General features: G+C 52.8%; 11 protein-coding genes across 11 annotated transcripts; 6 read left to right on the top strand and 5 right to left on the bottom strand.

Moving 5' to 3' along the window:
• Window positions 1-1,007: 1,007 nt before the first annotated feature.
• J4E79_003335 (uncharacterized protein) lies at window positions 1,008-1,784 on the top strand (the record flags this gene model as incomplete). The annotated part of the gene is made up of 2 exons (XM_049352230.1): window positions 1,008-1,650; window positions 1,705-1,784. The coding sequence occupies 2 exons, from the start codon at window positions 1,008-1,010 to the stop codon at window positions 1,782-1,784; spliced, it is 723 nt and encodes a 240-aa protein (XP_049213701.1).
• Window positions 1,785-2,008: 224 nt separating this feature from the next.
• Window positions 2,009-4,472, bottom strand: J4E79_003334 (uncharacterized protein; the record flags this gene model as incomplete). The annotated part of the gene is made up of 2 exons (XM_049352229.1): window positions 2,009-3,307; window positions 3,354-4,472. The coding sequence occupies 2 exons, from the start codon at window positions 4,470-4,472 to the stop codon at window positions 2,009-2,011; spliced, it is 2,418 nt and encodes an 805-aa protein (XP_049213700.1).
• Window positions 4,473-6,488: 2,016 nt separating this feature from the next.
• J4E79_003333 (uncharacterized protein) lies at window positions 6,489-8,184 on the top strand (the record flags this gene model as incomplete). Its single annotated transcript, XM_049352228.1, has 2 exons — window positions 6,489-6,645; window positions 6,692-8,184. The coding sequence occupies 2 exons, from the start codon at window positions 6,489-6,491 to the stop codon at window positions 8,182-8,184; spliced, it is 1,650 nt and encodes a 549-aa protein (XP_049213699.1).
• A 2,651-nt stretch (window positions 8,185-10,835) lies between these two features.
• Window positions 10,836-13,141, bottom strand: J4E79_003332 (uncharacterized protein; the record flags this gene model as incomplete). The annotated part of the gene is made up of 2 exons (XM_049352227.1): window positions 10,836-12,924; window positions 12,975-13,141. The coding sequence occupies 2 exons, from the start codon at window positions 13,139-13,141 to the stop codon at window positions 10,836-10,838; spliced, it is 2,256 nt and encodes a 751-aa protein (XP_049213698.1).
• Window positions 13,142-14,568: 1,427 nt separating this feature from the next.
• EMG1 (18S rRNA pseudouridine methyltransferase) lies at window positions 14,569-15,520 on the bottom strand (the record flags this gene model as incomplete). Its single annotated transcript, XM_049352226.1, has 3 exons — window positions 14,569-15,045; window positions 15,097-15,362; window positions 15,430-15,520. 3 exons carry the CDS (start codon window positions 15,518-15,520, stop codon window positions 14,569-14,571), a joined length of 834 nt encoding a protein of 277 aa, XP_049213697.1.
• A 1,141-nt stretch (window positions 15,521-16,661) lies between these two features.
• Window positions 16,662-16,880, top strand: J4E79_003330 (uncharacterized protein; the record flags this gene model as incomplete). The annotated part of the gene is made up of 1 exon (XM_049352225.1): window positions 16,662-16,880. One exon carries the CDS (start codon window positions 16,662-16,664, stop codon window positions 16,878-16,880), a length of 219 nt encoding a protein of 72 aa, XP_049213696.1.
• Window positions 16,881-17,558: 678 nt separating this feature from the next.
• Window positions 17,559-18,397, top strand: J4E79_003329 (uncharacterized protein; the record flags this gene model as incomplete). The annotated part of the gene is made up of 2 exons (XM_049352224.1): window positions 17,559-17,678; window positions 17,732-18,397. 2 exons carry the CDS (start codon window positions 17,559-17,561, stop codon window positions 18,395-18,397), a joined length of 786 nt encoding a protein of 261 aa, XP_049213695.1.
• A 1,279-nt stretch (window positions 18,398-19,676) lies between these two features.
• On the top strand, window positions 19,677-21,512 carry J4E79_003328 (uncharacterized protein; the record flags this gene model as incomplete). The annotated part of the gene is made up of 4 exons (XM_049352223.1): window positions 19,677-19,834; window positions 19,883-19,952; window positions 20,002-21,183; window positions 21,237-21,512. 4 exons carry the CDS (start codon window positions 19,677-19,679, stop codon window positions 21,510-21,512), a joined length of 1,686 nt encoding a protein of 561 aa, XP_049213694.1.
• Window positions 21,513-22,206: 694 nt separating this feature from the next.
• On the bottom strand, window positions 22,207-23,316 carry J4E79_003327 (uncharacterized protein; the record flags this gene model as incomplete). Its single annotated transcript, XM_049352222.1, has 1 exon — window positions 22,207-23,316. The coding sequence occupies one exon, from the start codon at window positions 23,314-23,316 to the stop codon at window positions 22,207-22,209; it is 1,110 nt and encodes a 369-aa protein (XP_049213693.1).
• Window positions 23,317-23,953: 637 nt separating this feature from the next.
• On the top strand, window positions 23,954-25,680 carry J4E79_003326 (uncharacterized protein; the record flags this gene model as incomplete). The annotated part of the gene is made up of 4 exons (XM_049352221.1): window positions 23,954-24,519; window positions 24,640-25,024; window positions 25,081-25,545; window positions 25,594-25,680. The coding sequence occupies 4 exons, from the start codon at window positions 23,954-23,956 to the stop codon at window positions 25,678-25,680; spliced, it is 1,503 nt and encodes a 500-aa protein (XP_049213692.1).
• Window positions 25,681-26,707: 1,027 nt separating this feature from the next.
• J4E79_003325 (uncharacterized protein) lies at window positions 26,708-27,836 on the bottom strand (the record flags this gene model as incomplete). The annotated part of the gene is made up of 3 exons (XM_049352220.1): window positions 26,708-27,069; window positions 27,121-27,671; window positions 27,733-27,836. 3 exons carry the CDS (start codon window positions 27,834-27,836, stop codon window positions 26,708-26,710), a joined length of 1,017 nt encoding a protein of 338 aa, XP_049213691.1.
• Between the last annotated feature and the right edge of the window lie 65 nt (window positions 27,837-27,901).

The following is a 27,901-nucleotide window of genomic DNA, read 5'->3' as shown; positions in this document are numbered from 1 at the left end:
GCCAACGTGGTTCCCCCGACACCAGACGAACGGGACACTCCGACATCACGAGGGCATAGTCCTCATGTCTAGAATTCAAGCACGGCTAGTACCGCAAGGTGTTGTCTTCGGCGGAAGGTCTCCCCAAATACTCCTTTTCTCCAGCCAGCAGCAGCTCAACCTGAGCATCTTTACAGACCTGTGCTTTGCTTCTAAGAGCTTCTTGAACAGCGAAAGCCGATCTCTTCTTGTTACATGCAGAAACAGATTTCCAGTTGCAGCAAGCGCACAATGATACTTCCATGTACCATGCTCTCACAGCACGTTCAGCCAGGAACATCGGGCATCGTTTCCGTCGACTTGACATCCATCTACGGAGCTTGTACACATGGGAACTAAGGCTTATCAAGCTTAACCAATGGTGTTGCATCATACCTACCTTGCCCATGGATCATCGAAATCCCGCCGAAAAGTAGGTGAGCCGATTGTTACAGTCTAAGGAGGGTGTAGTCGGAAGAGCTTACGGTCTGGGGCATTGTTCCGGGGTCTTGGGAGACTTCGAGCAGGCCAGGTTCCCGGGAAATGATAACGGCAAATATTAAGATTGACCGAGTAAATTTTCCGAGGCTGAAGTACGCGGGGAGACGAGAAATGCCAATGCACGCGACTAGAAGAGGTAAGCCCATGCTCTTCTCATTGGTGAGGTAATTTGATTTCTCCGTAGTGGTCCTACACATGTCAGGTGTTCGCGTTAGCACCACTTGCCACGAGAGGATTGCCACTACAATAGAAACATGTGGATGATCATTCGGAATCTAGGGACGGATCGCGCTTGACGAAGCTCATAATATATGAAGGTCCACTACAAATATCACCACCGTCTAAAGTCGAGTAACAATGCCATGGGGGATACCTGTTAGGAGGACGCAATTTGGCAAGTACAAAAGGTCAAACGGTCCGCACGAAGAGATGGATTCCAGAACAGCAGGGAGATTTCAAAACCAACGCCCAGCCGCCAAACATCCACCATGAAGGTCGTTTCTCTCATCCTTGGCGCTCTCGCCTCCGTCGGCTTCGCGCAACAAGCAACGCTTTGCAAGGACTACGAATACTTCTCCAGCAACGGCTACCAGCTCAACAACAACATCTGGGGCCGCAGCTTCGCAACCTCGGGCTCGCAGTGCACTTATGTCGACAGCGTGTCAGCCACTGGCGCCAAGTGGCACACCAAATGGACATGGGCCGGCGGAAAGGACAACGTCAAGTCCTACGTCTACTCCGGACGACAGATCACCAAGAAGAAGGTGAACCAGTACACCAACCTGGCGACGGAGGCCTACTGGGTCTACGACACCACCAACCAGCGCAGCAACGTCGCATACGACCTGTTCACTGCTGCGGACATCAACCACGACACGTCCAGCGGTGACTACGAGCTCATGGTCTGGCTCGCCAGATACGACGTCTGGCCCATTGGTACCTCGCAGGGTATGGTCACTGTTGCTGGCCGATCCTGGGAACTCTTCTACGGCCCCAACGGTGCCATGAAGGTCTACAGCTTCGTGCCCCCTGTTGGCCAGCCAATCTACAACTTCAAGGCCGACCTCAAGGAGTTCTTCACCTACCTCACCAACAACAAGGGCTACCCTGCTTCCAGCCAGAACCTCATTAGTAAGTTTCTCAGTGCTACTACCATGGCAATGCGTATGCTAACCTCCATCGTAGCTTACCAATTCGGTACCGAGGCCTTCACTGGTGGACCTGCTACGTTCACCGTGAACCAGTGGTCCGCTAACGCTTGGTAAATTGTCGTTCGCAACGATCATAGTAGTGGTGCGAGACACGCGCGATCGTCTGGAAGCCTGGAGCAGTTGCGTCTATTTGGGACTGGAATTGCAACCTTTCTGTACATACTTACACACTTTGGTTCTCAAAGCGTATATATGAATGAACATTTACATTTGCAACGAAATTTTAACATCGAAAAGCGAAGATCCTGATATGCATCAGGGTAAGAGGCTGCTGACTTCTACAAGAACGAAGCCAGGCCTATGACACCAGCCATAACGGCCCAACCCAGACTTCCCATCGTAGTCTTGAGCGCATTGCCTGTGAACGGCTGCGGCGCACTGCCATTGCCGTTCATGCCTTGCCCTGCAACAGCGATCGTGCTTGCACTCTTCTCCGTTAACTGGCCATCGCCACCCCTCAATTGCCCTCCTCCACTGATACTCGATGGATCTCCTGAAGAGCCCTGCACACACCCCATCGTGCCGTTGCCACGAAACATGCGGTCAGCAACACCCTTCCACACCTCCGTTACATCGGAGATCATCTTGCCCGTAAACCACATCCTGCAATCTGCGGCTTCATACATGAACTCTAACGGCGTACCGCTCGCATCGTTCTGTCTCAGGTTGTCTTTGAGGTTGACGCCGCCGGCGATCTGTCCGCCATTGTATGCAGATCGCTTGAAAAGTTGGGTTGCGAAGGCGGTTTTGCCAAGATCCGTTTCGTCCCAGGCTTTTCGTTGCTCGGGTGAGCCCAGAAAATAGACGGACTGCATACGGACTTGGATGTCGTCCCAGGCGAAAACTTGGGCGCCTTTTGTACCACCAACTCCTTGCATCGGGCCGGGCTGGGGCCGTCCGCCAACGGCGATCGTGCGTACTGCGCCTTGGTTCTTGAGTAGTTCGGAGATGATCGCGCAGGTTGAGGAGCACATGCCGTCGTGTAGCATGACCATGTCTTGGGCTTGGAAGGGCTGCGGTGTGCTGGTTTCGTTGGCATTGTCGTTGTAGCCAATTACTGAAAAGCCCTGGTATGTTGTGCTGACGCTGTCCGAAAAGTTGTACCGCAGCGTCGTGGTGAAAGAATCGTTATTGATCTGCTCGGGACCAAAGAGTTGGTCCCACCCACTCATGGCCTTGTTGTTGACATCGAGGATATGCTGATAGTTGAATCCGCTTGTGAGGGCAAAGATATCGGCTTGTGTGGTGGCCCGACCAAACACCTCCATGAAGGCGGTTTGGTTCGATTGGACAAAGGTTTTGTTGGCGAGGAAGTCTTGGGTTATCTTTCCAGCAGAGTTCAAAGCATCATTCGCGCGGAAGCGCGTGCCTCCGAATGGCTCCGCGACCGCCTGTGGGTATACTTGCTTGAAAGTATCGTAACCCAGAATCGCATTGCCTCCACCGTTGCCTCGTAAATCGAAGATCATCTTCGTTTTACCCGCTTTCTGCGACATCCTTATGAAATCTCGCATCGTGTTCTGAAAGCTTTGAGCATCAGGAGATTCGTAAGAGGGGATACTGAGAATGGCGACATTCTATATTGGTTAGATAAAGAAAAGTAAAAGTGTATGTGTGGCCTACCTCGTATCCTGAGCCATTGAGATAATATCCTCCAACAGCGAGATTGCGGTTTATCAGCTCAGCTTTAGGGTATCCAATATGTGAGGGAGTCGGTGTGGCCACGGGAGGTGCAGTTCTTGTGGAATTGCTTGTCGGAGAAGGAGCAGGAGCAGGAGCAGGAGCAGCCCGCTTCGGCCCAGTGCAAAACTTCTGGAAGAAAGCTTTGCCGCTATCAACACCAGTAAAGTTCCCAACTACAACAGCGACATTCATCTGGGACCAGGTAGTGCCATTTGCAAACTCAAGGGTTGTGTTGGGGCCTTGATACTGGCCACTTCTGAAGCTTCCAAGAAAGGTAGTGCCGGATGCGAGCAGAGCCTGCGAAGGAAAGAGGGCGTTCCATCGCGTGTCAGCGTCGTGAAAATCGGAACTAGCAGATACATTTGCGAGATAGTCCTGAGCGCCCATGCCGTTGATCACCTTGATAGACGATGGTTTGAAGGAAGAATCGGTGTTGGCTTTGATGACATCCCTGTAAGTGAATATCTCTGGGAGCGCTGTACCGTCTGAAGAGACAGAAACCAGTTCTGACCCAGGAGGTCTCTGAAACTGCATCGCTGAAGCAAGGATGTCAGGCTGATAGGCGAAGTGGTTGTCGTACGCCTTCGTGAACGTGTTGAGCATCTTCAACTGGAATTCGTACTCGTTTTTGAAGGTACCGTCCGCTACCTGCTTTTGCATAGTGTCCAGCTCGCCCATGATGTCGAGGGGCTTTTCGGTGTAGCCTTTTGGTGGGTTCTTAAGGTATGCAATGTTCGATTGCCACTTGACCATGAGCTTGAGGTCGTCGATCAATTTGACATTGCCTTCCATGTCGAGAGGTACGGACTGCAGACATTGTACTCCTAATTCCGCGGGCACGATGGGTCGGGCTCCCGAGGGTAATGCTGCGATGGCCATGCTGACAACCGCGCAAGGTTCCTGTCCAGAAGAAGCTGATGCTGAGCTAGAAGAGCTCGAGGCTTCTGTAGAGCTTGCAATAACGGTACTGTTTTCAGCTGCTGCCATCATCAAGTCCACGTCTGCCTGTGTCATGACCTCGTTCATATCGAGATCTGGGTACTCTGGAACTCCATACATCCATGGGTGTGGATTCGCAGTAGACATGCCGCAAAGAGCGCCTAGGAGCGCAATAGAGGAGCGCATCCTGATACGAGAAATATCGTCGAGTGTGAATGGTAAATTGTAGGCGCCTGGTTCTACGCTTCACAGGAAACTCCGAAGCTTAGCCGTTGATAAAATTAGGTATTATAAAGAGCGATCCAGCGCTGGTAGTAAAGTCAAGCTGGGAACAAGAAACGAAAACAGGAAGAACGAGGCCTCCACGGCGGGACCGACGAAAGGAGGATGGAGCTCGCGTATCGCAGCCATGTCCAGATGCCCATATATGAGGCACATGGTGCATTTGATATCGTACGGCAATGCAAGGAAATTTGGCCTAGGGCGTAGCAGCATTGCCGCGTTATCGAAACGTCTCGGTCTTACCAAGCAGTATGGTCGGGGAAGTCGAAACGCTGCCTTTTGCCATGCCTGACAAAATTACAGCACCAGCATACCAGAGCGAAGTTCTGGAACCACAGTGAACTTGAATTCTCAATGACAGAGCGCTATGTTAATGTCTATGGCCATTATTCTCGCATGGAAGATGCACGACTTCGTTATGCAGAGTATGCGGCGATGGTGGTTGAGGCGGACGGGCCAAGCGTGCGGTACACGAAACTAACACGAAACATCAACGTGCTGATGTGCTAAGCCTGACTCAGCCTAGCCTGAGCATACAATGTCTCGAATGTTGTAATGCGAACTCCGTTGCGAACACCCTGAATTAGTCACATATACCTCGGGCAGACATCCTTGTGGCCATTTAGATGGCAATAGCGGTCGAGCCATGTTTCCAGGTATTGCGTCTTGTGTGTGACTATGCTGCGCCACCAGATAGAATATAGATCTGAGGCCCTAGGCTGCCTCCGCATCGTCCTGATACTGGACTTCCCGATCCCATGCTTCAACTTTCGTGTACGGGCTTCTGAGCCAATCGTTCAACTCATGGAGAAACAGTTTGCTGTTCTCTCGGCCTAAGTGTTCCGCCAACAGGTTCTCCGCGTGCCCATTACTGGCCTTTATGTCGACCATTTTCAAGATGGAAACGATGTACGATAACAGAAACTCAGCATTGCTGCTCGTCGTTGCTGCAACAGAGGACGAGCCCGCCGGATCAGCGTGTAGGAAGGTGAAGACGCGGAGTTCGCGACGGATCCAAGTACGTGCTTTTGACTGCATCTCAGGAGAGTTTGCGATCACTTGGGGAGATATGTCGCGATATCCCGAGTAGCGATTGCTACCGATGTGTAGCGAATATAGCTGCCTTCGGTACACCTCTCTGCGTCTGCGCAGCGCAACATCCTCGATGGGTGGTGAATATGGACGACGCGGACCACGGGGTCTACTAGGAAGCCCGTAGGGCGCGAAGAGGGAGCCCGGTCGGTCAGTTCGGCTATGGTGTGTGTTTGAGTCGGCAGGTGGTTGGCTGCGAGGAACAGCATAGCTTTTGTAGTCGGTCGGAGAGCGCCAGTCGTATTGCACGGCGATGACTCGTGCTTTACCTGCATTTATCATTAGAGACGCTCTATAGTATGGAAGAGGACCACTTACATAGCGGGCAAGTCGACCGCTGCTGCAACCAGGACACCAGACACACAAAGTCAAATGTGTAGTGGTTGCATGGGGACGTGATGGCCCTCTCTGTTACCGAAGAGAGACATATTACGCACGTATCGTGTGATTCGCCTTGAGTCGATCCGGGTGTGCTTCCTGGCATGCGCTTTCTGGTGTCGTGGGGGGTTGAGGAATAGCAAGTGGCTTGGATGATGAGCTCATGGCGTCCGGAGTGAGCTTGGGCCAACCAAAAGTGTCGCGACTCGACGCAAACGCAGCCTGTTCGCTCAACATTCACCCTTCCACTCGCTGCACGTGTCCAAAGGTGTGCAATTCATCGCGGACCTCCTAGCGCCCACTGCTGCGTAGTTTTCGCGCTGGATGCTCCTGTGCGCTACCCGACGCATCACATCGCACTCTGTTCGACGCTCCGTACCAGACATGCTAGCAACCTCAACCAGGCCGGCCGTCGCAGGGCCAAACGGAAAGGCGACATACCACACTGTCACCGCGCTCAAAAGGTGGTCATGCGACGACAAAGAGCTGCCTGCCGTATCCGAGGTCAAGGCAATTCACATCTACGACTTCGACAACACCTGTAAGTCCATCGCGACTTCCTATACATCCAAGGCTGACTTTCCTAGTATTCGCAAGCCCTCTACCCAACAAGCAGCTATGGAACAGCGCGACGATCGGCCAGCTGGGCTCGCCCGACATATTTCTCAACGGCGGCTGGTGGCACGACTCGGGCATTCTAGCAGCGACGGGCGAAGGCATTGAGAAGGAGGAACCGCGCGCATGGCAAGGCTGGTGGAACGAACAGATCGTCGAGCTCGTCGAATCTTCCATGGCTCAGAAGGATGCGCTCAGTGTGCTGCTGACTGGCAGAGGAGAATCCGACTTTGGCGACCTCGTCAAGCGCATGGTTCGCAGCAAGCGATTAGACTTCGACATGGTCTGTCTGAAGCCCGCGATAGGTCCTGCAGGCCAGAAGTTCAGGAACACCATGGACTTCAAGCAAGAGCTGCTCAAGGACATCGTCTACACATACAAGGACGCGGAGAAGCTGAACATCTACGAGGACCGCGTAAAGCATACCAAGGCCTTCCGCGACTTCTTCTTCCAGTTCAACGAGGACCTGCTCAGGGCGCAAAACCAGGCGTCGCGCCGACCCATCACTACTGAAGTCATACAGGTCCCAGAGAATGCCACACAACTCGATCCCGTCGCCGAAATCGCCGAAATACAGAAGTTGATCAACGCGCACAACATACAAGTCAAGTCGGGCAGCGCCCCGCCTGGCACGCCGCCTTATCAGATCAAGAAGACCGTCTTCTACACCGGCTACATGATTCCCTCCGACGTGACCGAGAAGTTGACCTCCCTCGTCTCCTTACCTCAGGGCGCTCCGAGAGACGACATTCGATATCTTGCGAACAGCATACTCATCACACCGAAACCGTGCCCGAAGAGCATACTGGACAAGGTCGGCGGTATAGGTGCCAGGGTCAGGTGGAAGGTGACAGCCATCTCCTGCTTTGAGAACAAGCTCTGGGCTGCGAGAGTGGAAGCCGTACCCAAGGGAACAAAGTTCTACAGTGAGAACCCTGTGCCGACGGTAGTCCTGGCTATTCGCAAGAATGGCCGACCAGCAGATGCTGCGCGTATCGTGAACTGGCATCCCGTACCTCAGGATCAGGCATTCGAGTTTGACAGTGTTGTAGGCGAGAAGCAGATGTTGCGTATCGAGGAAGAGACAGCGAACGAGAGCGAGTATGAGAGTTACTTCCCCAACAAATCTCATCGCAAGGAGGACCAGAATGGTCGCAACGACAATTACCGGCCAAACCACGGCCGAGGAGGCAGGGACAGAGATGACCGGCAAGGCGGTTACCGTGGTGGCAACCGAGATCGCGGTCGTGGTAACAACAGAAACAACAACTATGGATCAAGAGGAGGTGCTCGCGGCGGCTACCGTGGAGATCGTGGTGGAGGAGGTGGTGGTGGCGGCGGCGGCGGCGGAGGTGGCGGTCGGGGACGTGGCCGTGGTGGAGGTGGACAGTATCGAAGTTTGGATGATGTCGACAACGGCTATGGGAACCGAAGCCATGACAACAACCCAGATGCTTTCTACTGAACCCAGGCTGTCGGACATCCGTCTCACGGGTCTGTTGAAGCTGTCAGGCTCACCAACCGAACAGAGCATCAAGAACCAACTCGACCGGTTTACATTTCGCGGGCGTTGCGGGTGGCGCCATCTGACTCTTTATTGTTAAGCCGAACTTCACACCATTTTGATCCGCTACTGTAGTATGTTTTGTGAATAAGATACCCGATTTCTTCGCAAACAGATGTGGCGCGCACAATCTTCCTTCGCCATGCATGTTGCTTTTTTAGTAATGTCTCCTTCTCGCTCTTTTTCCATTTCTTCGAGAGTCTTCATACTCTCTTTTTGAGGTTTTGCAAATGAGGAGGTGTCCCGGGAAGCGGGTCCTGCGCAACCGGGATTGGGTCGAAGCATCGCATAAAAGGCCAACGCTCCCACCGAGAGTGTTGTCTCGAATCAGGATATGCTCAACAATGCACAAGCATACTGTTTCTGTCTCCAAACTGATGCGCTCAACGATTTTATTTGGTATTCACCACTTACGGTGCAGAACATATCGCCCGGAAGGGTTGTATATCGATTTCTACACGGTCTCTCGATTGGTCGGCACTTGGAACAATGATAAAGGCGATCAACTCAAGAAAGGATCATGCTCCTACAAACATTCGATATCGCCAGGGCACGAGCTTCCGAAATGGCCGAGGGCAAGGCTGGCAATCGGCGATGACATCTCATCAACACCTCCCCCCAGGAACATTGGGCCAGTCAGCCCACCGCCAACACGACACGCCAGACTGTTTTCAACTGCCTCCCAGCACACATCAAGCCTAGTCCTTCCTGTAACCACCTTCGGTCCGTTTTGAACGGTGACCTGGGTGGGACGCAACGCCCGAAGGAGGTGAATCGGCGATCGCATGCTGGGCTCCTAGGGTAAATCTTGATTGCGGGTTACTACAACATTCCTCAGCTGCACGAGCTTAGTAAGGCGGGGTGATTGCAGAGTTTGAGGTGTATAAGTGCGTGAAGGAACGATGTGTTCGGGGTCGTTGTTGGACCCTGATCTCCCCTGCATTGTTGTTGGTGTGGTGTCTATCGTGGACTTCCTGTTTGGGCAATACCGATAACTTATTAGAGCTATCTGGCCAACAGAAACGAGGGTTGTAAGTAACCTTCGCTCGTTCACTTTGAAAGGCCATGCCAGCCGATCGTTAATCTACTCATCAAACGTCACTGACGGTCAAGCATTCACAGTACCATCAGACGAGTCAGACACGAAGATTACCCATCAGTCCTACCGAGCGCATCAACGGCGTCGAACGAGAGGGCACATGGTCTCATCTGGACAGCTCGACGCTATCACAGGACTCTTTCGTTCTACACAATGCCATTTCAGAATCACCACGATACCATACAAGCCTGCCAACCACGACATAACAGAGCAGATTGACGCCGGCTTCATCTGGCCCTCTCAAGACTTTGCCCGCTCCCCGCACCCAAACGTCACCGGAACACGATGTGTACAAAAGTCATCCTCAAGCACAGCACATGCCAACACGAGTTCTGGGTCAAACGCAACTGTACACGTCATCCAGAGTGCACCTTCTTCACACAAGTGTATCGGGAAAGAGGTGGTGAGTGTTGGGAGTGCGATCCGGGGCAGGCACCACCTGAGGCGCTTTTCCCGCGCGAAGTGAGCTGGCGCAGAGTCAAGAGTAAGGTTAGAGAAGGGGGACCTGTGAGTGTTTGAAGTGTGGTGTTGCCACGTCCAGAATCTTACTGTGATCAATGTCAATCCAATGCAAGCCCTCATGCATGAAGTATGAACGTCCTGTCACATATATCACGATCACGCGTCCCAATATATTGAAGAAGAAAGTACCCTATATCTTCGACTACAAATTTACTCTCCCACAGATCTCCTCATACCTATCCACCACACAACCTACACACCAGCCCAAGCCCACAAGTACGTCGATACGTCGACCAAACCCACCACCGACACCTCTCGAACCAATCAACATACATACAAACCATCCGCCAGCAACATGTGCAAGTTCTTCATCACCACTTACGCATGTGGGCACCACAGCCTCATAGTTCATCCAGATGCTGCTTGTGATCCGAGCGAGAGGGGCGGGACCTGCATTAACGCAGAGTTTCACGACATACGCAAGGAAGAGGGATGCGATACGCATCTTTGCCCAGGCTGGCAACCGAGTGATGATGAGGAGGACGAGGGATGTGATACGCATCTTTGCAACGGGCAGCAGTCGAGCACTGAAGACGAGGTGTAGATGCTTGGGGGCATGATAGAGCGCATAAGAGTGCAGAGCGGATTGGATCGGAGTAAAGTGCATCAAAGAAATATCACACACAATCACAAGCATCTGGTCTGACGAAGAATCTTTTTCCTAATCCACCCATATACCGTTTGTGTTCATTGCGTTTCGTTTAATTCTAATCTATGATAGTCGTACAAAGCAAAACATGACGCCATTCCAATGCCGCGCCGTAAAAATGCCAGACCGCTAATAAGGAGCAAACGATAGACAAGAACAGCAATGACGCAACAACGTGAGAGAGCATTACGCGGATGCAAAAGCATGAAAAGCAAAAGCAATGAAGCAACGCGATGCGATGCAGGGATACAGTACCCCAGAGAGAGGAATAAGAAAGACAAACTAGTCATCACTGTCCCTTGCGCGACCAGCCTGGCTACCCTCAAAGTTCCTCATCTTGGTGGCATGGTTGTGGTTGATCATGCTGCGAATGGGGTTCTTGCGTGCGGCACTGACCATGCTGGGTGTGGGGCCGCCTCTGGAGGCGTGTACAGCGCCAGTACCATACTGGACTTCGTCGAAGAGGTTGTCGTACTGGCCTTGGGTCAGGCTATCCTTTCTTGATGACTTGGAGGGCTTAACGGGGCGGACAGTAGATACCTCACTTGGCTCCGAGACAATGGAAGGCTTGGACTTGGAAGAGCGGGATGAACGGTGAGGGCGCGAAGAGTCCTCGTCGTCGGCCGAGTCGGCCGACGTCTTGCGGGAACGGTGCGAACGGTGAGAGCGTTTTGATGACTTGCTCATGATAGACTCGTTGTCATCATCATGCTTCTTACTGCGGGAAGACTCTTTGTCGTCATCGTGCTTCTTGCTTCGGGAAGACTCTTTCTCATCGTCATGCTTCTTGCTTCGAGAAGACTCTTTCTCGTCGCTGTGCTTCTTCCTGCGGTGGCTCACGGAGGTTTCGGCGTCATCATCCTTCTTAGACTTGTCGCTCCGGTGGGAACGGTGTTTGCGTCGTGGTGCGTCGCCGATCTGGGAGATGCTGTCGCTGGGAACGACAGTGTCAAGATCATCCTCACTTAGCTCTTCAATGTCGAGGTCATCGATGAAGTCGTCATCATCGTCGTGCTTCTTTTTGTCGCGGCTGAAGATGCTACTGACGATCGACGCCGCCTTGGATGCAGCCTTAGTGGGGGCTGCAGACGGAGCCTTGGATGCAGGGGCTGGTGGAGAAGGCGATGAGCCACGCTCCTTTCGGCTGCTACCACTACTACCGTGTTCCTTGTGCGAGGAATGTTTTGAAGATGAGGTATGAGAGGACCTGGCCTTGGACCTACCCGAACTACTCTTCTCATCTTCGCGGTCTGCTACGAACGATGAGATGAAGGAGCTAGGCGCAGCACTGTGAGCTACACTTTGCGCCTTTGAGACGACACTTTGAGGCTTGGACGATGGTCGCGGTGGCTTTGCAGTCATTGCGACACTTTCGGGCTTGGCTGTCGAGACGGTGCTCCTAGCCCTCTCGATCATCAACAACTCAGGGCTAGTATTTGAGCGGTGAGCAGGTGTGAGCCTCGATGGAGTCTGCGACGGGGCAGCAGAGTATGCAGGGGCATATTCGATGGCGAGAGGCTCCGCAGCCCTTGAGCGAGGACGCTCGAATTGAGACGGTGAGTAGTAGTCGGCCGGCGCAGCCTCGATCTGTCGCGGCACGGAATTCCTAGGGATCTGAGAAGCTCGCGAATAGGAAGATCGCGCGTCGTCTTCAATGCGGTGTACTGGCTCAGGTGTAGGCGGTGCAATGGCCTGGACAGGTGGCTGCGCGGGTTGTGGGGCTTGCTGGGGTGTCGGGGGTTGGGATGAGGCCTGAGCGAAGAAGCCAGCCGCAGTGTTGACCGCGTTTTTGGCGTCCATGAAGGCGCTGAAGTCCGCCTCTTTCTTCGCACTATCTCGCTCGCTCCGCATGAATGCATATGTGACGGCTGCACCTGCAGCAGCTCCAAGTAATGTTCCGAGAATGTGCGTGGCCGCCCCACTGCCGGCATCTGATTTTGTCGTCGCTTCGGGAACAGGAGCGACTGTGGGCGCAGAGGCGCTTCTGGGTACAGGGCTTGGTGCCTTCGGAGCAGCTGATTCGGCTGTCGGTGCGACTGGAATTGCGCCAGTTCTCGAAGCACACGTGTGAGCGCTGAAGATACTCGGGCTCTCACGGAAGCTCTGCGAAACGGTCCTCTGCCATGTAATGACCCTGCTGTGCGTGATGATGGTCCCGTCATGTCTCATATCAGGTCCATTTCGGTAGACAACCTCGATGCTGTTGCCGTCAAAGTCGATTACTGCGGCGTTGAAGTGGCCATCCTCTGCGCAACGAGCACCCGGGGCCCCGTTAGGACGACCACCGGCGGTCAATGCAGCGGTATAGAAATTCCGGACTGCGGTCGTGCTAGGTGCGGTGAATGCAATGTGTGCAGCGCCGGCTTTTACGCTACTCAGCTGTCAGTTGCGGTGTGCCTGGTGATCCCTTGTGGTACTGACCCAGGCGTTTCTTGGCAGAGAAAGAAATCGGAATCATTTATTCCAAGGCCGATTTGGTTGCCATATTGGCCGATGTAGCGGTAGCCCAGTGGCTGCAGCGCTGAAAGAAAGAACGATGTCGAAGTTGGAAGATGCGATACCGTGAGGCCGATGTGGGAGACGGGCATTGCTGAACAGCGGTGAAGAACAAGAACGACAGGACGCGGCTAGAACAATCGCCAAACGAAGAATTGAGAAGGGAACGAGGCGGATATATGCACACAGTGAGGTGTGATCGAGTTGGAGCGGTTGGAGATGTATGGTGTGAGTAGGGGGGGAAGTATCGGTACGACCTCGAGGTTTATATCATAACCCCGTCCAGGTGCAGCGTCTCGATGCATCGTGAACCGAGTAGCAGGGCGTTCCATACCGTTGCGGGACAGACCCTACTAGCACGCCCCACCGCTGCAGTTAGCTATCAAGGAGGTCGCTGTCAACATGTTGTGATGCTGCCACATGTCCTGCGTCTGCAGCTAACAAATTTGTTAATGTAAGCGAGGTGTCGGTGTATGACATTGGTTGTGAGCGCCGGCCCGGAGCCGCGAGAGGTTTAAGTCGTCGCACGCCTCACATTGCCCACTACGCTACATTGGATACGGAATCGTAGCATTTCGGTCGCTTGTCGCGTGCAACAGAGTATTTGCGGTCTGGACGCGCCACTTGTCGTCGCAACGCTCGATTGGACATGGTGTGACGTCGATGATGGGGCATCGTTCTCACAAGAACCAAGGACCAAGATGACGCTGTAGTGAGGCTACGATTGCAGGCATCGTCGGAGATTCTTGGAGTTGTCCCAAATGTCGGTAGGACTTGCCATGCTGTTGCTTTTTCTATGTTTACGCGAGATCATCATGGGAGATCGGCGATGCGGCTCCATGGATAGATGTTCTACCCGTTTCCCTCCCGCCACACGCGCAAAATGCGATGAGCCCCCAGAATGCATTCTAACCTTGTAAGGCATAGAGCGAGAGAATTACAAGGTGTATGCCTGAAAGAGGGGTTCAAGGGATCGTACTGCGAAGATGACGTGAAGTATACTTTTTCATTCGCCGGACATGTCATTCCTGACACTGAAGATCATCCTACTCGTGAATCCTAGAGTGGATGGAGAGCCGCGATATCCTACAAGCTAACTACTGACAACCACGTTTCAAGGTCGAATGACAGGCCATGACAAGACCCAGTGGTACGACACCAAACACAGCGCGCATACAGACTAGCGGCTGTGTCGATGGAACAAGGTGAAAGAAAAACAGGTGCGGGGTAGGTTGAGCTGCCCCGCGATCTTCAAAAGAAGATTGATTGTTGTGCGTTGAGCCAGAGTAGTTGTTTTGTTGTAAAAAAACCTCAAGCAGACGCCCAAAATCAGATGCAGTAACGCTCAGGCTGTTGATGTTGCGATCTAAGCCATGAGCGTGTCCTGCAGCCTAAAAGTTCCCGTTATCTTCCGTTTGTGCGGTCCGTGATCCGACTCGTCCGCGGTGAGTCAGTTGTTGCTTGTGGGCTAGTTGGCGTGTCCAATATAGATAGGTCCAGCGCTTGATCGTCGGCTGAACTAGAAGATGTTCCAAACGTCTTCGGCAGCATGGCAGAACTTACTGCATGCAACGCTGGCACTGAGGTTAAACTGGCTAATAGCGATGCTGTCGTCCTTGATGTGATCGGCAAAGTCGTCGTTGCCCTTGGCCATAGCACCTACAAAGACTGCGATACTCTCGCCCTTGTTGAGATCGCCAATGTAATCGCTGACACGTACGACCTCGGAGTCGAAGCTGAGCGTGACCTTGCGGCAGTTTGGAGGGAGGTGATCGGTGATGGGGTTCTTGATGACCTCGATGAGCTTTTCTTGCGAGGACGTCGACCGGATCTGGTGTCGGTGCAGGAGTTGGACCATGAGTCCAGCGAAGCGCTTGAAGGTACGGGGAATGCGCACTGTAGGGCTGACCCTGATGAGCACGTTCTTGGAGGTGTGGATGTAGATTTGGAGCTTGCCCGCCTTGTTGATTGGCGAGTCGAGCAATGTGAGCAGACACTGTGGCGCCACGTTAGCTGAGGGACCTGGCTAACCTCCTCTTGTACGCACTTGGTGGGTGATGTCGGGCCTGGCTTCGCTTATGTCGCGCCCCATCTTGCGCATTACGCCAATGTGGTCGTCACTGTTGAGCAGGTTGTACTTGTCCTCGCGCGCACCGGGCCCGCGGCCAGTGCCATGCGACGCCTTGTACGTCTCCAGCGTCGCATTGCACAGGACGACGATCAGGCGCTGTGTGTCTTTGTCGTTGGTCGGGATGGGGGCATGCTGCTCGGCGACTAGCTTGGGCAGCTCTGGCGGAGGCATTGACTGTGTTCCTGTGCGCAGTAGCGTAGCGTCAGCGTTGTCCGTGTTTAATATCGAGGAAGCAGCAACCGGACATACTTGCGCGCTTCTTGCCCCGCTCGGCGGAGTCTCGGGAGACAGGTCGTTCGGTGGGCGAGTTGGAGTCTTCGGGTTTAAGGAGGGGAGCCATTGTGACGAGAGAATGCGCAAACACTGCGGAAGGAGCTTGTGTACGTCTGTGTGACCTTTGGCGCAAGGAGATTGGTTCAGGGCGTGGAAAGTGAGAATGAGATGTCGCTTCTCCAGGTACCTAAAGTCAGCAGCGAATGCACTTACAAAACAACTTCAATGAGTATTTTGGTCAGGTGAAAAAGGGTGGATATGCAGTAAGCTCGAGGGATGGCTGGGAACCATGCGGCCTATTTGTGCGAACTGTCGGTGAAAAGAGCGTTTTTCCTGCGTCCAATCACAGCCGAGCGGGCGGCATGATTACGTGAGACCACCAGCAATCAGACGAGTTGGTCCTCACCACCAACGAGCCATCGCAGCACTGCACGCAGTACAACAACAAGATATCATGGCGCGGTGTTGGTAGCACGCAGCAGTCAGCTTACTGAATTGTCCGGCAGTTGCGACGTGGTCGGCCATTGTGGCCACCCTGCTTGACTCGCCGCCACTTCTGTCGTAGGTGGATACCTGGGTACCTATGCTTCGGGACATTCGGGGGAATGCGGTGTACAGCCAGTAGAGCGAGGACCGAGAACGCAGGAGTATCCGAGGATGCGCACCCAACCCGGCACCAGCTGCAACTTACATCAAAACGCCCTGCAGGGCTCCATGCCCGAGCGAGCTCCTAGGCCGGGCGCCGGAACCTCTGCAACGAAAGCGTCTCACCATGGTCTCTTGGCCCGCCTTGCATTTGAAACAATCACCATATCATACAGTCGCCTTACGTCCAACATGGCTCTACACGCCGTGTGTATGGCCTTTTCTGTAAACATCATGCGATCTGCCAAGCATACTAAGAGGTCAGGTCATGCGCGAAACGAGTCTGGTTTGGCCGTCGCGCTGCCGCTTGAGCGGCTCTGCGGTGGAGATACATGAACGCTAAGTGCCGCATTTTGCGCATTTCTGTAGCTGCCATCGAACATCGCGTTTCCTTTCCTTACTTCGATTCTTCAACATCGCTGGCGATATCTTTATACATTCGTTTTAGTGGCAGCCGGCTGTCTGAACCCTGATCGTCATCGCAAGCTCGTCCTCACCCCGACAGAACGAATACTATCGCAGGGACCTCCCTAAGTTCAACGAACGCAACCAACGAATACACCATGGCTTTCGAATGGCTTGCACCAATTCTCACCCCTGCGGCCCTGCGCTCGGTACAAAACGACGGCCGGCCAGTCATCACCCTCTTCCTCGTCATCTTCGGCCTATCAGTCTTCGGTACCCTGATATGGTACGTCCACTTCGTCACATCTAAGATGTACCCGAAAAAGAAGGATCCGAATGCAAAGAAGGGCCCGTTGCTTGGCTTCATCAAGCGGTGATCTTGGAAAGAGAGCGGCAGAAGGATGCTGGGCTCGACGTAAAACGGGCGGGAAATGGCCATGTACAACTCTACAGCTGCTGGGATAAACACTACGCCTATACTGTATCGACAAGTCGAATCTCCGTCGAGCCTAAATCAACATCCTCGGCCTACACCAACCTCTCTTCGACCGGACACCTGGACCCGAATCTTGCTGGAGCATTGAGCGCGCATCAAACTATTCCCCTCGTTGCACAGGCTGAAGACGGATTGCCTACGAGTACATGATGTTCTCGTCTCGGTGCTAACGACTTGCTGTACTTTCATATTCAATACATAATTCATACCCTTCACATGACCTCTTTCATCGTACGCCAAAGATCATTATGCTTCCGCGATAACTATGTAACATCTGCTCTACAAGGTTACCTCAAATGCTTGCTACAGGCTGCACAATCTCCTCCGAAGCTTATCGGCACTCGTGAGATTCATCGGTAGTAACGAATCGATGACGTATGACCTTATCCACTCTGTTCACGATAACGTGGCAATTTCAAGTGCAGTTCGCCACATCAAATTTATCCACTCATAATCTCTTATGTCACTGGATCTGTGGGCGCACTGGAGTGCTATAAGATCTGATGGAAAGATCCCCCCTTGACTTCCTCTACAAAACACGTCTTGAGAAGTTGCCATCATGTCTGCTCCATCGAACCCAACAACGTTTCCTTTACAAAGTAAGGTTGCCATCGTCACAGGCGCTTCGCGAGGAATTGGGGCTGGCTTGGCGTTAGAGCTGGCGCGAAGAGGAGCAAAGGTTAGTCCAACGACTTCGAACCAAGTCAATCAAGACACTCATATGTGAAATAGGTCACGCTCGTCTACACATCGCCAAAGAGCGGAAAGCTAGCGGAAAAGGTTGCATCGAAAATTGAATCACTTGGCAATGGTAGCACATCGAGGGTTGTTCAGGCGGACCTCAGACAACTCGATGCGCCTGAAAAGATTGTGTCAGCGACCAGGGAAGCGTTCGGTGACAAGATCGACATCTTGATCAATAACGCTGGTGTTTTGATGAACAGATCCATCACGGAGACAACAGCAGAAGACTACGCCGCCATATTCGACGTCAACGTTCGCGCGCCTCTTCTGCTGACCAAAGCAGTTGTTCCACATCTACGAGCACCAGGCCGCATCATAAACATGTCGTCCATAGGCGCCCGCCTAGGTTTCGCGAACCTAACCCTCTACACCGCATCCAAGGCAGCGATAGAAGGCGTGACTCGGAGTCTGGCACAAGAGCTAGGCGCTGCAGGACACACCGTCAACGCGGTTGCACCTGGCCCCACCGAATCAGAGATGCTGGACGATGTACCAAAGGATATCGTAGAGGCCCAGTTGAAGCAGACTGCCGTGGAGAACAGAGTAGGGACTGTGGACGACATCGCGAGAATCGTGGCCTGGCTTTGTGGCGACGACGCGAAATGGGTTTCGGGTCAGGCGATATCCGCATCTGGTGGTTTCCTGAAGCTGTAGTGGATTCTGTCATTGTTTTAGCAGCAAAGCTTCTTGTTTGATATGGAAGCGTCAGGTGGATCTCGGCCACGGTGTTTTGGTTCCAAGACCGGAGATGTTTGGACGGGAATAGATCGGATTTAGCAGCTACGCACCGTTCAAACATGCAGCTATGCAGAATACCACCGACCGAGTACGATTTCCGATCAGAGGTCGATGACGCCACAGCCGTTGGATCGTCGACATGTGAAGACCTGTGCGTGTATGCAGTGCGAACGTCGCATGGGAGCAGTCAAATGAATGGCAATCATGAGACTGGATGTGATCGGTAGTGGAACCCATCCCAAGCTTCAGCCAAGGCGTGCGAACACCAAGCGCAACCGCCCCTTACAGCTGTCACTTTCAGCCATGCCGCGAGAGTATCGTGTACCATCGAAGCTTGTAACCAGGTCCACATGGCAAGGCGGTCGAAAGTCGGAGCATGGCGATGGAGTCAAGGCCACCATCGGCAGTTGAGGCTCAACCCACCGACTACCTAGGCAGGGGCGAGGTGCCCAGGGAGGCGCCCCATTCTAACGCACTAGGTTTTAGCCTCCCACGTCCCAAACACCTCTCAAACGCCTCGCTCTGCCATTTCGCATGCCGAAGACTAAAGCGCATGGCCATTCACGTTTCAGGACTCGATCTTGGCATGCGTCTAGCCCTAGCCACGCCATTTCGCGTCCCTAATTGGCCATAATCCCGTTGCGATACGCGCTGGTAGACGGCGGAGCTTGCTGTGTCGCAGCTCGCAGTGCAAAGCCATGGAAGATGGTTCGACTTCTGCTACCGTTTCGCTCTTTGGGCCCTGGATTGCTCATCTTCCAAGCCATCTGACGAACTGATACCCTTGATCCACTTTGCTAATGGCAGAGCGGACCTGACTTGTCCTGGCCCCCGTCGTAGCCGCTTTTCTCTCTGTTCGCCGCCTTGCAACGTTGGCTTATAGGCTTTTGTTTCCCCTACTCACCCCAAGACTCGACCGATTTCATGCCGGTGCCTCTTTAGCCGGGTGACTGAACGCCTCTTCCTGTACCTATTCTCTTCTTTTGTGCGGGCACTTTTAGTAAGTCATACATTCTTTCCTGTGGCTTCCTGTGCTATGGCGTCGTCGCTGGTGACTTTGATCTAACCTCTATGCAGATTACTTAGACACTCTTTGAACTCATTGCTACACTTCGGCCACATTCAGCAGGTCTGAAGATCATCGGCATCCACAACACGCTCTCAACCGCTGCTACGTTCGCTTCTTCTGTCAACTATGTCGTACACCACCAGTCTCACAGGTCGCGAGCGGTCACGATGGCCGCCGCTGACGCGCATGCTCATGTCCGGAGAGATGTCGGACCAAAAAGCGCGAGAGTTGACCCGGAAAGAGAAATTCGATGTGTGGATGGTCAATGAGGGTTACCGAAGATTGTACGTTGCACTACACCGTATGTGAAGAGCCTCGACTAACGTATCTAGTTTTGTTTTTACATTTGCGATATTGCACGTCATGGTCTTCGTCTTTGGTATGATGAACTATGGGCTAAAGGTATGAATGGATAGCTCAGATCACAACGAATACCGCTCACACGTCCTAGGACAACTCCATTGGTTCAAGACAAACCTTTGGTCTGACCTTCCCCATTGCTCGTTCAGCCGCTCTCGTATTGCACGTCGACGTTGCCTTCATCCTCTTCCCGGTATGCAGGAACTTAATCTCCATGGCTCGCCGTACGCCGTTGAACGACGTTATTCCTTTCGACAAGAACATCACCTTCCACAAGCTGGTCGCCTGGTCTATCGTCTTCTTCTCGTGGGTCCACACTATCGCCCATTGGAACAACCTTGCCAAGTTTTCGGCTTCAAACAACCTGGGATTCATGGGCTTCATCCTTGCCAACCTTGCAACTGGACCTGGATGGAGTGGTTACGTTATGCTGACTGCGCTCATGGCGATCGCTGTCACTGCTGCGGAGAAGGCTCGTCGCGCCAACTTCGAACGTTTCTGGTACATGCACCATCTGTTCATCGTCTTCTTCATCTTCTGGTCCATCCACGGAGCCTTCTGCATGATTCAGCCCGACTTTGCGCCCTTCTGCGACGGTATCGGTGTCTTCTGGGAGTACTGGATGTACGGTGGATTTGCGTACCTGGCCGAGCGAATTGCCCGTGAAGTACGAGGACGACACAAGACGTACATCTCCAAGGTCATTCAGCATCCCAGCAACGTTTGCGAAGTTCAGATCAAGAAGGAGCACACCAAGACCCGCGCTGGACAGTACATCTTCTTGTGCTGCCCTGAGATTTCCATCTGGCAATACCATCCCTTTACGCTTACCAGCGCACCCGAGGAAGACTACATCTCTGTCCACATTCGTATGGTCGGTAACTTCACCAAGGCCTTCGGTCAGGCGCTTGGCTGCAACACAGACAAGAAGCCAGCTGGCGAGAAGGGCGAGAAGGGTGGGTCCAGCGAGGAAATTGCCCTACGTCAAATTCTTCCCCGAGTCTACATTGACGGTCCTTTCGGTTCGGCCTCTGAGGATGTGTTCAAGTTCGAAGTCGCCGTTCTCTGCGGTGCCGGTATTGGTGTAACTCCTTTTGCATCTATTCTCAAGAGTATCTGGTACCGCATGAACTACCCTCAAGGATCCCGTACGAGACTGAGGAAGGTCTACTTCTTCTGGATTTGCAGAGACTTCGGATCTTTCGAATGGTTCAGATCGTTGCTGCTGGCTATCGAGGCGCAAGATATCGATGATCACATCGAGATCCACACCGTAAGTTTTATGTCCATTGCTGGCTCTTAACGGTCTACTAACCTTCTTCACAGTACCTCACAGCAAAGATCAAGGCAGACGACGCGACAAACATCATGATCAATGACGCAAACGCAGAGCAAGACGCCATCACCGGTCTCCGCGCACCCACAAACTTCGGTCGCCCTAACTGGGACATGATCTTCAAGTCCATTCGCAAGATTCACTCACCTGCCGAAGCCGGTGTCTTCTTCTGTGGACCCAAGGGTCTTGGTTCCACGCTCCACGTCAAGTGCAACATGTATTCTGAGCCAGGCTTCAGTTACGTGTGGGGCAAAGAGAACTTTTAGACGCAGTCGGGGGGATTACGATAAGGAACGCGGAGAATAAGATGAGAAGTATACCATTTGCTATATTGAGCGAATTGTCACTTATTACATGGTTGTATATAATTCGCTCCTCTTTTTGGTTGTTGTTGGTTAATCTTGAAAGCTGCAAGCGGCTAAAGACACATGTTCAACGTCTACGATATCCCATAGAAATCTTAATGATGCAATTCGAATACCAAATGTCAGCATCCACAACATCCCATGCCGATCCACCTGTCCATACTTGCCAATTCCAAGATCAGCCTAATTAGCCTGGTTCCCTCAGATTTCAGGCAGCCGTTGATCCCAAGTACCAGTATCACGCCACTGTCGTTCATGCGTCCAAGCCACTCAAACACTCCGAAACCCTGCGTGCCGCATCGCGAGATGAACCGCTCCTCGCCACGGGTAACGGCAATGCTCGGACTCCGCGGGATCTACGCTTGTTACCGAGCGATGGGGTTGGGTGGTCCTTGTCAGGACGCGGTGGCCATGGGTGGGCCGCGGACAGTGTGACGCAAATTCGGGAGAGGAGACGGTGGTCAAGCTTTTGGTGTCTCGGGAGCCAAGAGCTTGGTGTCGGAGCATGTGAATGATTGCAAATACGACGATCGATGGAGGGTGAACCCTATAGTTTGCTTACGATGAATTGGTCATCGTGATACTTCGGTGTGTTCTACATTCCTTTTTTCCATCCCTTCGCTGACCAATCGTTGATCTCTACCAACCCTTCTATCTCCCTCACTCCGGGCTTGATACCCTCGCCAACACTGGTGTCATGGGCTCCAATGACCCACACGTTGTCTTTTCGCGCGAAACTTCTTGTGCGCAGCATTGTATTCACTGCCTGTTCTGGGTCGGCGTGCATGCCTGACTTCGCATATGGTGGTCTCGCAGTGCGTTTGGGCTCTTTGAGAACGTCGAGATGGTGGTAGCAGTCACCAGCCAGCAGTACAAACGTGTTCTCGTTCTCGGTCGAGCCCGATGTCGTTCGCACTAGCATCATTTGATGGCCCGGAGAGTGTCCTGGCGCATCCACGATGTATGCTGAGCCGTCACCGAAGACGTCGTAGGCGCGATCAAATGCACCGAGACCCATCCATTCGGGCTTCTTTAGATCAACAGCGGCATACTTTCCCTTGACCATGCCTTCCATGACCTGACCTGCCCTCTTATCTCCTGCTTCTCTCAAGATATCATCTGGCACATAGCTCTCTACAATCTTTCTGCTACCATCAACCGGCAAAGTCTCGCTAAGCGTAGGAGCCTTCTCATCAACCGGATAACCCGGTCTCGCGTAGGTACAGCAGGTCGGCCCAACCCACAACTCCGCCTCTTCAAATCCAGCTTTGGCTCCATCGCCAACATGATCAAAGTGCATGTGCGAGAAGATAACGGCCTTGACTTTCTCGGGCTGTTGATCAGGTGATCCGTGCTCTTGCAGTATCTCTGCGGGAGACTTCGGTTCGCACTTGAAGTTTGGTAGAGCGCCTTCGACGAGAAGTGGCGGAAGGTTCTCCAGATCTTTTCGCATGCCTAGGTCGAAAATGTACTTATTCCCGGTGGCTGTGTGCTCGATGAGGAACACGTAGTCTGGAGCATAGAACGACTTGCGTTTTCCGTTCTCGTCTTTAGAGTCGTTCGGGTCTTGCGGCTTGTCCGGACCGGGAAGCAAGACCATGTCTGTAGGGATGTGGATGCCGCCGGCCTGAATGAGGTGAACTTTGCATGTTGCGGTGGATGACGGTATGGAATGCCATGGTAATTGATTTGATGACTCGGACATGATTGTGCTAGATACGGATTGCTATCGGGATGGGAGCGTGCTGTTGAAATGGGTACGTTCAAAGAGTCTGTTTAGTTACTGACCTTAGCATGACATGCCCTTGTATCGATGACGTCAATCAAATCCATTTCCACTATTGTACCGTGTATTGCGTACAAGCCCGCTCAGATTCCAGCTGAAGCTTGAGAGTGGCAAGCTATAGCCCATATCTCGTAAGCATACATGCAAAAGCATCCTGCTTTATTACTGCTCCTCGAGACCATGTCGGCGCCCGCGCACACACACATTTTGTGCGGTCAGGCTGGAACCAAAGTCGCGTGAGCGCAGACCTATCTCGCTCTTGGGAAGATTGTATCATCTTGTACACCGAAATTTGTACACCCAGGCATTCCCATCACAGAATGACGAAAGGGCGACCCGAGAGAATTTGGAAGGGTCTTTCGCCGAATGCGGACTAGAGTGACGCGCTAGCCACGCGAGCAATCAGACGCGTCTACCAGCTTCTTCTCATCTTCTCTTAGCACTCTTCTTCCCAGCTCATCTCGTACCGAAACGCAGCCGTTCACGGCAGCAGGTCCTTCGAGGTCATCTGAGGCATACGAATCCACTCGGTGGAAATTGATCACTCGCACTAACCATGACAAACTCATCCCCTCAGCCTACAGCAGCTTCGCCTGATCCGCATAAGCCTCAACAAGTGCTGGAGGATTTCACAGAAGTCCCGACTCGAGGTTCCCAGCAGGTCCCCGTTCTGACACCAGCACTGCGATCTTCAGATCCCTACGCTCTACAATGGTTGCCCTCTCGTCCGCCAACTCCACCACAACCGACATCAGCACCTGTGCAAGGACTGCATTGTCCCCAGCCAGTCCCGTTTCAGCAACTTACCCTGGATGGTCTGAATAACGATGTTCTTGCCATCGTTATAGACTACATCCACGAGGAATCCACAATGCAGGTCTGCCACTGGAACTGGAATATCGGGCGCAAGGAACCGAAGACGGGCTTTGGCTTTCGTGCTAAAGGCACTTCACTTTTCTGCCTGTCACTAGTGAGCAAGAGAATGCGAGCAATCTCTATTCCCAAGCTTTTCGCGCATGTTTTCCGTTGCGCCTCTTCCATGGGCGCCCTCAATCGACGCTTGAGAGATTTGGAAGGCAATCCGCTTATTCCATCCCTTCCTGAGGTTCTACCAGCCATCAAGTATGTATGGGTCTGTATTATGGATAGTTTGGGCATTCGGGTCGTTTCTATGCTAATCTCATAAATCCAAAGGGCTTGTGATATAGTCACCACGTCGAGAGGCAAGACAACATTCTGCAGGACTCGACTTGCCAAGGCTCTTCCGAAGATGGTGTCTCTCGTTGAGCTGTCCATTACACATCGTAAGGACGTCGATATATCCGGCCTACGAGCGACCTTCCAGCGCCATGAAGTTACTCTTCCCACGGTCCTACGTCTACGCATTCTGTCACATGGCGACTGGTCATTCCTGGTGGAGGCCTGTCCTAACACCGAAACACTGGCTCTTGAGTACAACCTTGGTCACGATGATCTGATGGAGACAGTAGCAACTCTCAAGAGATTGAAACTTGTCGAAATTTGCTGTGACGCGTGGCAACTGGAAGACATACAACGCTTGCACCAGTATTTACCAGATCTCCAGAGCTTGGTCTTGAGAGGCGCAATCGGCCATGAACAGATCAGTGTACGAGCGCATAGTGCCACTCGTTGTAACGTTTTTTCATGTTAATTCACACTTAGAGTTTCGCAACCGCTTTCGGCTTGTTTCAGAGGCTCACCGATCTCTCCATTACTGCCAGGCAAGAGATCACCGATGAAGATGAGGAAGAGCAGTTCTCCGATGACGATTCAGGAGATGGCAGCGCCGTTGGGGATATGTATTGGGAACATGAGCTCGACGAAGAGCAAAGTTTCGTAGCTAGGAGTTTCTTCGAACACTGCCATGTACTCGAAACGCTGTCCCTGGTGCGCGTTGGCGAGACCACGCCGTGGTACCCCGTACGTGGAAACGATGGAGCTCTCGAGTCGGTTTACTCTCCACAAATGGACCGCCGGGCGTGGAATGATACCTACATGCTGGAAAGACAGGAGCACGATGACGAGGGCTTCCCTAGGCTCTTCACCTTTCGCCGACAAACCGAGTACGACGAAAGCTGGGATAATCCTAGTTATGGGGATCAGAGTCGTGAGGCCACGGAGCACAGGGTAAGTGGAACCATTCTGTAAAGTCGAAATACATTTAACATAGATCAGCTTAAGGAGCGAGACAGGTACTATGCTATCAAGCAGGAGGCTCTCGGGCTGGGCCTGTGGGAAGGAGGCTCTAGATGGCATGGATAACTCACGTACCATCGCGTACATCGGCATACATGGATATGTCATCACTCGGCAACCGACTGAAAGATACTTGCCAACCCGCACAGAGATCTTTGTAGATTATATGACACCGCCATGAGCATCGCTACTTACCTTTCTATCAACGTGATCGATAACTTTTTCACGTACCCTCAATCGACTTACTCCATCTTCCCCTACAAGACTGTGCACCTTTTCTTCGCCTTACACTCATCACACTCGCCGCCCTCCTCCTCTTGATATACCACCTCCAAGTTCTCCAAAAGGTCCGGGCATCGCGCACCTCTACGATTAGAATCCTGGCACCCGTTCAACGTAGTGTCCTCATGTGTTGGCCACTATTTCGAAGTCAGTATATGTCTTATATCCATTTCGTATGTCTCGGATCTTACCTCAGCGTATGGGTCTGATTGATTAGCATCCTCTTTGGCACTTGGGCGTTGGCGGCCTGGTTTGTGGATGGGAGAAACATGGCCGCATGCGTACTTTGTAGGTCGGAGATAGCACATCTGTAGTTATGGATGCTGTGGGTTTGCAGTAGCTGGTAGGAGTAAAGTATTGGAGCTGTAGCGATATCAATGAGTTTTGAGTCAAATGTGCGTGATCACCTGGGCAGTGTTCCTAATTGTTGATGGACCTGAGAAGTAAGAAGCGCTAAAACGAAAACCGGTGTGATATAGTGGCACATTAGCGGAGAATTAGTGTGGCGTTCTAGTTAAGGTTTTCTTTGCGTGAATGGACATTGTTGCTCGGATCTCTTCACAGCCTCCGCACGGCGCCACCGCTAGCGTGGCCGCAACGATGGTCATGACACATCACCAGCACAGTGTACACAATGGTAGAAATTCAAGAATGCTTACAAGACAGACTATGTGTATAACCGCGGTAACAATCAATGCCAAACGCCAGATTGAAATCAACACAACGCTCGGCCAATCCGCCTCCGTAACCAAGTATAAAGTCGAATATATACACTTGAGATGAAGGTAAGGATATGCCAGCAAGCCAAGGCCTACTTGGCCAGTATCGGTGCTGCCTTACCGGCCTTTTCTGCCGCAATATTCGCCAGCTTCTGGAGCTTCTCGGCGCGTACTTGGCGGAAGTATCGGAATAGCAAGATGAAGGAAAGCTCGATGCGCTCTTTGGTCATCATGAGGAAACCCTGGACGAGCAGGCCCTTGAGGATCTGGGGTCCGATGCCTTTGAATAGCGCCGCCGGGCCTTCGTGTTGTATGATATATTGCATGACTTCGGTGAAGGACTTGAAAGGCTTTCCGTTCCGGGCTGGTGGAGGTTTCGATTGAAGACCGACTTTCGCGACGATGAGCGGCTGGGTTGCGATTGTGGCAAGCGTCTTGGACATGGCTCCGATGACTGACAGATGTTAGTAGCTTTCCTTGAGTTATGGTAATGGCCATGGCTTACGGAACGCCTCGAGGGGCTTCAGCGTCTTCTTTCCTGGGTACATGACTTCCCGTAATCGCTGGTACGCTCCGTATGTGATTGATGGGTTGATGACGAGCACCAGACTCGCCCTGAGTCCTCGCCAAAGCCCTGTCCAGCCGTCATCACCATTGACCACGTCCATAGCCGTAGCGACCATGCCCTTGCGCTCCGCCTTGCTCATGGTCTGTTGCCTCGTCGTTACGACTGCGACCGGGATTGTGAAAAGCTGGGCGAGCGCTCCCGCGAGCGCTCCAAGGGAGAGTTCGACCGGCGTGCTCGGTGACGTTTGAAGCGTGCGGTTCGCCATGTAGAGGCTGCGTACAACGGTATACCAGTAGAAATAAGCGAAGTTGGTCGATGCCACGCCGAGCAGAGAGCCTCCTATGCCGGCGTATAGTCCAGAAAGACCCTCCTGCGCAAAGACCTTCTGCAACGCGTCGATGGCGCCATCGTAGTGTTCGTGGTCGGCGGGATTGGGGTCGTTGGACGTAGGCGAGCGCTTAACCTGGACCTGTAGTCGCGTCTTGATCCTGAGGTTGTGTTAGTATCTTTGCGTTCTGCCCAAAAAGGCTCGGGGAATTTGCGACGTACAAATCTAGGGGGTAGACAAGGGTGTTTGCGATGACGGCGCCAGCGGCGCCTGCGACAGCATTACCCCATGGTGGAAGAGTTTCTACCTTTGACTGGCCGGCCATAGTGGTAGTCGAGCACAGTTGCTAAGGCTTGGCGAAGTGTTGCGACTGCGGAGTGTGTGACGGGC

This window comes from Alternaria viburni (assembly GCF_023758015.1).
Source record: "Alternaria viburni strain BMP 2772 chromosome Unknown scaffold_5, whole genome shotgun sequence".
Lineage (NCBI taxonomy): Eukaryota > Fungi > Ascomycota > Dothideomycetes > Pleosporales > Pleosporaceae > Alternaria > Alternaria viburni.
This window is presented reverse-complemented; position numbering and strand designations above follow the sequence as displayed.